Source organism: Tetrahymena thermophila (assembly GCF_000189635.1).
Source record: "Tetrahymena thermophila SB210 genomic scaffold scf_8254811, whole genome shotgun sequence".
Taxonomy (NCBI): Eukaryota; Ciliophora; class Oligohymenophorea; order Hymenostomatida; family Tetrahymenidae; genus Tetrahymena; species Tetrahymena thermophila.
In genome coordinates this window covers 1,020,148-1,028,512 of record NW_002476567.1, presented here as the reverse complement: position 1 = coordinate 1,028,512, position 8,365 = coordinate 1,020,148, and the positions used below count along the sequence as shown (strand labels likewise).

Sequence of the window (8,365 nt, the reverse complement as noted above, 5' to 3'; positions counted from 1 at the left end):
TCTTATAGATTTTTATTATTTTTGATAATTTTTTTGAATTGAAATTTTACTTTAATTTTTTATGCATCAAAGAAATATATAATATGCTCAACAAAATTGATGAAAGTAAATTTTAGAATCCAAAAGTATAAAAAAAGTGTATAAAGAAGGAAATAAAATATAATTGCATTTTCAAATAGAGAAATTCATCTATTTTTATCATTTAAAAAGAAGCAAAGAAATAGAAATGCTCAAAAAACAAAAACAAAATTATAAAATTTACTTAGAAAGAAAACTACTAAAAAATAACTAAAGCGATTTGATGCATATGAGAAAACAAAAATTAAACTAATCAATCAGTCAAATTAAGTCGAAAAAAAAGAAACAATCTCTACCACATTCATTAAAAATATTCAACATGATCCAGATTTATGACTACCTTAAATGAAAAGCTAATAGAAAACTTGATTAATTTAAGGTGAAAAAAGAAGTACGCAGACTCAAAAAATATAAATAAATAAATAAAAAAAGAAAAAAAAAATAAATACCACTACAATAATCAAATTATCAATAAATCAGATTTAACACAAAATACATTAATTCGTAAATCATGAGCATACAATGTATGTCATCGAATTCATCTCTAGACTTCCAAAGTAGCTTTGGATAGCCTGATCTTTCTAGTCTTGCATTCAGCGGAAGTGCCAACCGTAAGTAAAATACCAAGAAAATAGTTAAGTAGATCTAAGAGGATTATTCTATTGAAAAAAATCCATCAACTGACTGCTCTAGTGATTCTTCTGATTAAGGTAAATAAATAATTTGTTTGTTTAATCATCATTTATTTTCAGCGATTTAGCAAATTGTACAAATGGAGTTAACATAAGAACAAAATATCCTACTAATTTAGACGCGCATTTAATTTAACGCTAAATTGTTACATTCTCATGATAACTCTAGCGTAAATGTGCAGTGCCTGTCATTTTAGTGGAAAAAGACTATCATTTGATCCAAATTTGAATTTTTGAAAACTCTTCTATATTAAATATTTCAATCATTTGTCTTTCTTTGTCTTTATTTAAGCTCCTACCTATCACTAAATCTTAAAGATTATACTTAACTTCCTCTTTTAAAATAATAAATAGCAATGAAACCTAAAACCGATGAAACTAAATATAAGACAGAAATGTGTAAAAACTTTTAGGCCACCGGCACGTGCAATTATGGAAAGAAATGCAAGTTCGCTCATGGAAAATAAGATCTTGTGAACAAGCCAATTCAAAACTCTAAGAGTTACAAAACAAAAACATGCAAGGCATTCCATGAAGAATTAAATTGTCCTTACGGATCTCGCTGCCACTTTAAGCACGATTAGCGTTCTATTTCAGAAATTTAATAAAGCAAATACTACTCAAAAAAGCTTGCGACATTAGAGTTTGACCTAAGCGAAATGGAAAATTGCAATTTGAAAATCAGTCATGGATCTCGCTTACCATTTTTCATGTCTATGATCCAAAATAATTGAAAACTATAACATCTAAATATCTTCTTTTATTAATATATTTATCACTAAAATTTGATAAGTCACTAACTAACTAGCTTGCTGGATTAATTAGCAATTTGAACTAAAACTATGAATTAAAATCATATCCTATTTATATATAACTACTTCATAACTTGATCATCCATATATCAATAACATTTTTACAGCTAGTTAATTAGCCTTTACTTAACTACGACTTAATAATAAATTAACTATATCAAGGGAGGAATCACTTTCTTTCTTTCTCAATTAAAACTTTTTTATTCAATATGCATCTCCAGCTATATTTATTTGCCAATTTGCTTTTATAGAGGTTAAATTGCCGCTGCGGAAGAGGGGCAGACAAACTTTATTGCTCTACTTTATCCTCTATAAGCAAAAACAAAAGGAGATGTATAGATTCTATAAAAAAATAACCATATAATAAAACATTTTTTATTTATTCGATTATATTAATTTGCTTTTAATATTGATTGAGGCTCTTTTCAAGCGTTGTAATTAGTTTTCAAAAATCATTATTTTGCTCCAAGGCTGCTAAGATTAGAATTAAATATAGATAAATATTCATACAAATTCAATTAAGATTAGAACTTAAAGAGATAAACAATTATTTTTATGGTTAATTTTTTGAAAAAGGGAGAAAACAAACTAACTAAATAAATAAATACATGCATTATTCTAAAATAATATTTTTGAAATCTGTGACTTTCCTTTCTCAAAACTGAATAAACACTCAGAAAAAAGTTGTCCTTTTAGCGTTAAGTAGACACACTAATGATCTGCTCTTACTCTAACAATAATAAAATATTCTCAAATAAAATTTGAAGGACATTTCTTATCTTAATTAATTAATTCGCACATTCATAATATATTTTTGATTAAATACGTTCAGCATCAAAATATAATTAACATTTCAAATAGAGAAAAGCTAAAACATACATACACACATACACTCATAAATAGATACAACCCTAAACTTAATTAATTCCTATGATTATTTATCAACCTCTAACAAAAATTGATACAAACTTTTGATTCAATAAATTATTATCTCTATTTCCATTTACATGGAGTCTCGCGTCTAATTTCCTTACTTATGTAGTATTCCTAATTCTATAAAAATTCAAATACTTGGAAATAATGAAAGCTGAAACTGCAATCTATTGAGGCAGAACTTTTATTTTATGATTTTAGCACAATTTAAGAAAGCGGAGGTAAAATAGAAATTAGAGAGTGAAAGAGACGTTGTGATACAAATGAAAACAAATTAAGTTTGTATTGATAACAAAACTAATTAATTTCTGATGATTTATCTTAATAGAACAATTTTATTAATTCATTAACTGAGATAATGAAAAAAGCTTAGCTCGTATTTTGTTTGAATCAAAATTGCTTTAATAATCCTTTTATACTAAAATAATAAATTTTTTCTATCCTTAATAACCATATTTATTAACAACCTAAATAGCAATTTATCTTCAACTATTTCTCTTATTTTATAATAAATAACCATAAAAATTTAATGAATTCATATATCAAGAGACTCTGTAAGTTCATATTTATTTATTTTGGCTTACTTACTAATGATAATAAGCTGATTTAATGGCTTATATATAAAAATAAAACGGCAAAAACAAAACAATGAAAGAATCTATTCGATTTTGAAACTAACAACAACATTACTTTAAACCTCAATCAACCAATACATATTAAAGATTTCCTCACTTTATATAATAATTAGGATAATAATCATACTTTTCTACATTAAACACTATGCAAATATAATATATATTTTCCATATTTATTTAATTATTTATTATTTTTTTCATCTATAAAAACAATCTTTCTATTAATAAAAAAATTAAAAGAAAATTGAAGCCAAATTTAGTACTACAATTTGTTAATTCATAGGCTTCAGATGCTTTTTTTTTATTTAATCAAAAAATCTTTATTTAATCTTTAAGCTGTATGCTTTTTGATTTGAAATGATATTACAAAAATAAAGATATAAATATACGCTTGTAATATATACACGCTCATTTTTATTAATAATTAAAATCTAATTCTCCCCATATAATATTCATAAGAATAAATTTTAGAATAAGTAAATAAATATTAAATACAAAAGGAATAATTTAGAATTAAATTAGAAGTAGTTTTTTTCTAGATTAATCTTTTAATTATTTTTATTTTAAATACTCTTACTTTAAAGTAGAATTAATATGCTGGAGCTATTTTTAGGATATTAACTCTGCAATGACAATTTTGAATGATAGTTTATATTCGTACTGCTTATACTTATTTTCATTGAAAAATTATAAATTTTAAACTGAGGCTACTGGCAATTATTTAATGTACAAAAATTTTCTTTTATTTTTAGTTGTGCTGTGATACAATATCAAAAATAAATTGAATAATATAACAAATAAATTTATTTATTAAATCCAGCATTAACTAATCTGCAAAAACAACAATTTGCAAATATAAAATAATTTTTAAAAAAATTTAATTTATTGAATATCTACTTTCATGAAAAGCTTGAAAGAATTAAATTTTATTATTTGAAATATTCTTATTTATTTATTTAATCTTGATGCGTAAAAAGCTTACAAAATAAATTGAGATAAATTTTGTTTTTAAAAATAAAACTAAATTTTTCAAAAATCTTTTAATTTTACTTAAATATTCAAAGAAAATTTATTAAAACAATGTTGAGTTTCAGTTTACAATTTTAAAAAACTATTTTGGCAAATACACAATTTATAAATTAGTATTATTATTTCATTTTATTTACTCTTATGTTAAAAATTCTTATCAAATGCAGCGAAAATTTAGTGAACAAATATTAAGAATTGCTTTCTATTGTATTAAAAAATGTACTTTAAATATTAAAACTAGATGCAAGTAAATATTTTCTACTTTTTTTCAAAAACTTTCATTTTAACTGAATCAAAAGATTTATTTTATATATAAACATTTTTATTTTGCTTTTTTCCTGCAATCATAAGTTTTTTTTGATCATAAAATTAAGAAAATAATATATATTCTAATTATTTTTAACAATAAGAGTACTTAAAAATACTTATTTGTGGAGAAGTAAGTTTAATGTGTTATTTTAAAAAATTACTTGATGGATAATTTAGAATAAATCTAATATATTTTTAAATATAATTAATAAAATTCTTTGAATAATGTTTATTTTTATGCTTAGCATAACAAAATTTAATTAAAATCAAAGCAATAAGATAGATGTCGAATAAATAGTAGAGTTGTCATTGAAATATATTCTACAATAAATATTTGATAAAAATGTAGAATTTATTTACTTTAAAATTTAAATTGATGAAAAATATCGAATATAAATTTAAATTTATGAAAATTTATAATGCGTAATTTCTTTTTTATAAACATTTTTTTGCTCTTTTAAAAATAAGCCAAGGCAATACAAAACCATTTGTTAATATAATTCAAATTATAATATAAAATAAAATTAAAAAAGAAGAGACACTCACTTGTAAAGTAAGAAAAAAATAGACTGTAATCAATTCTCAATACAAAAATAAGGTAAAAGTTTTTATTAAAAAAAGTTTTTTGCTAATTAGCACAATTTTTCTCTGTAAATACAATCTCAAACTGTCTCAAGCACATCATTCATGAACCTATGTGCTTTTGTTTATGACTGAACACGATGATTTTGAGATTAATTTCACTTTTCTTTTTTTATCTTTGAGCGAAAATTTTTATAACAAAAACTTTTCTATTTCAAGAAAAAATATTTACTCTTAAAATTTTTAATACTACAATACATTTACAGTATTTCTGAGTTATTCAAAACCTTCATTTTTTATCCCCTAAACTTTTTTATCGCATTAGTATGCTTGATTAGTAAATTTTCACTTAAAAATATTTTACTTTTAAGAAAGAGAGAAGGAAATCAAAAGAAGAAAAAAATTTTTAGAAGCAATTAAAAGAAAAAATTTTATTAAAACCAAGGAAGAAATATTTCTCAAAATTTTCTACACAATAAAAAATCTCTTAATGATGAATGAATAGCTTTTTATTTGCTAAGATTTTTTAAACATGAAAAATTTAATAACCTCACATATGATAGGCTAAAATATTATTTAAATTTTAGTATTTCGCATTTCACTTCTAGACTAAGAAGCTTTAGATTACACTATATTTAATGCCATGTGTTTATGAAAAATTTAAATTAGTTACTCTAATTTTTTTTTCTTTCTTATTCTTAATAACTTAGGTTCGTTTAAATCCTCTCTTTTAGCAAGAAAATACAAAACTTAATTTATTGTTTTTAGATTTTGTTAGGTACAAAAGATTTTACATCATTGATTCTAAATATTTTTCATAATCATAATTATTATTATAATTATTTGCTACATAAAAAATTTTTTATCATTTATAAATAGATTTCTAATTAAATTACTGCTTCATATTATTATTTTTTTGAAAAAAAAAAAATAGAAAGAAAAGAAATAACTATATTGCTAGCTTTCAAAGATAAATTAATATCTCATTTTAAAAATTTGTTTGCAAAAGCATATCTTAATATTAACAAATAATTTTTTTTGTCAAAATTTAACTAATATAGATAAATAGGATAGCACATAAAAGGAGAAAGGAAAAAAAAAAATGGTAAATTGTTAAAAGTGTAGGAAAAGTGAACCATTAAATTTAATATGCCTAGACCCGAAATGCGGTCCTTAGTAGAATCTAAATTTAATTTGCTGCACATGTCATAACGCTGCTTTAATTCATCACACAATTTCAATAAATATGTTCTTAGATATAGCTTTTATTGCTACTTAGAGCTGGATCGACAGTAAAGAATAGACCAATAGTCTTATTGCTGAAGTTGAAAATTTAATTTAAAAATTATAGGAAAGGAAAGCAAAAATGGTTTAATTTTTATCTTACTATGAAAAAAGTAAGCACAAGTATAATAAACTTTAGAATTTGATTCAAGAATTTCGCTACTAAATAAATGATCAGTCCTATGATGAATACGAAGAATTTGAAGAAACATTCCTTGAGATAAAAAACCATTTTAGCTTTGTACCTAGCAATCCTCGTTTACCAATTAAGTTAAATTCAGAATAATCGCTAGACGTTATTCAGTCTAACTTATAAGAAGAATTGGATGAATTCTCAAGAAGCTATCTTCAATTATTAGAAATTAGAGATGAAGATCTAAAGCAGCTTTTATAATAGCAAATATAATCTTAGCATACAAATAGCTATAATTAGAATGGTAATCACAACAATGTTGCAAAAAATAGCACTTTTTCTAATAATTTAAAAGTAAATAATCATCTTAATGGTAATCTATAAGGTTAAAAAATTACTTATAGTGCAAGTAGTGGTTCAAACCAGTAAAATTCTAAAAAATCTTCTACAAATTTTATTACTTTGCAGTAGTAGATTCAAAATTTATATGAGCCTAAAGAAATGCTAGACTATGATGAACTATACTCAAAAAATTGCATAGACATTGGATTTAAGGTAGTTCCCAAATATGTAGAAGACAGAAAAAATATAGAAAAGTCATCAAATGAAAGTATTAAAAAGAATGGAGTAGAGGAACCAAATAAAATTTATTAGAACTAAAGCAATAACTCTACTTCCATTTCTTAGAATTAAGTTACAGACTCAAAGACACAAACAAAAATGGAAATAGAATAGACAACTAATTCCACCTTATAAAGCGAAAACCACAACCATGACATATAAGTAAAAAGTTAGAAATTAAATAATCAAAATACAATGGAAATTGAAAAAAAAGACGAATTAAATTTAGAGTAGAAGTAATAATATTTAAATCAAGAAAACAATCATAGTGAGAATAAAAATGAAAAAGATTCAAGCTATTAACAATAATTTGATAAATAGGTATTGAGCTTAGAAGATTAGAGAGATAAAAAAGACCTCATACAATATTTTGATTCTGTTCATCAGAAAACAGTTAGCAATAGTAACTTAAGTTTAGCTCAGTAATAGCAGCAATAATAAATAAATAAATTAGAAAAAAAAATACTAACCAGAAGTGCATCTGCAACAAACACTAACAATTAAGGAACCACTAGTGTTGCATAATTTACAAGTTAGCCCACTTCCCTAACTTCAATACCACAAGCAAACAATGCTTCTCCTGAAAAAGATAAGGATAAGGATAAAGAAAAAGAAAAAGAAAAAGAAAGATAAAGAGAAAAGGAAAAAGAAAGAGAAAATGTAAAATAATAGCTGAAAGTAGAAAAGGATATTGAACAAATAAATTATATAAATAAAAAAGCAGATTCTTACTCAAATATTTCTTAATCAAGCAAATAAAATATAGATTCAAAACAGTAATTCTCTTAAAGGAGATATTAAAATAATGAGGAAGATTAAGATATGTCATCAAATAGAAAGTATAGAGGTGAGTCATCTGAAGATGAAGACGATGATAACAATGATGCTCAAAAATCTTAATCATTTCCATCAGGTAAAAAACCTAAGTACATAAAAAAATATGATAGAAAAGGATAAGATTATTTGAAAACTCTCACTGAAGAGTAAATTGACGAGTTAATACAAGATTATAATCATTTAAAAAATTGGAGAGAAGTAGAAAAGAAATGGGGAATATCTAAGTACCACATTATTAAATTTTTTAAAGAGAAAAACTATATTTTAACATCTTAAGATGAAAACGATTTTGATACAGAATCAAGGTGAAATTAATTATAAAACATTAAATATTTCTTTCTTTCTTTATATCAAAGAAAAATAAGTGTAAGTAAGTAAGCAAGCAAGCTTTCTATTGAATTGCCAATTTACTACACTTAA

At 23.3% G+C, this 8,365-nt stretch overlaps 2 protein-coding genes across 2 annotated transcripts; both read left to right on the top strand. All coding sequences in view use genetic code 6, as the record gives it.

The window, feature by feature from the left end:
• Nucleotides 1–589: 589 nt before the first annotated feature.
• Nucleotides 590–1,504, top strand: TTHERM_00058710 (zinc finger C-x8-C-x5-C-x3-H type protein; the record flags this gene model as incomplete). Its single annotated transcript, XM_001007604.3, has 2 exons — nucleotides 590–788; nucleotides 1,125–1,504. 2 exons carry the CDS (start codon nucleotides 590–592, stop codon nucleotides 1,502–1,504), a joined length of 579 nt encoding a protein of 192 aa, XP_001007604.2.
• Nucleotides 1,505–4,725: 3,221 nt separating this feature from the next.
• Nucleotides 4,726–8,254, top strand: TTHERM_00058730 (hypothetical protein; the record flags this gene model as incomplete). The annotated part of the gene is made up of 2 exons (XM_001007606.2): nucleotides 4,726–5,086; nucleotides 6,132–8,254. The coding sequence occupies 2 exons, from the start codon at nucleotides 4,726–4,728 to the stop codon at nucleotides 8,252–8,254; spliced, it is 2,484 nt and encodes an 827-aa protein (XP_001007606.2).
• Between the last annotated feature and the right edge of the window lie 111 nt (nucleotides 8,255–8,365).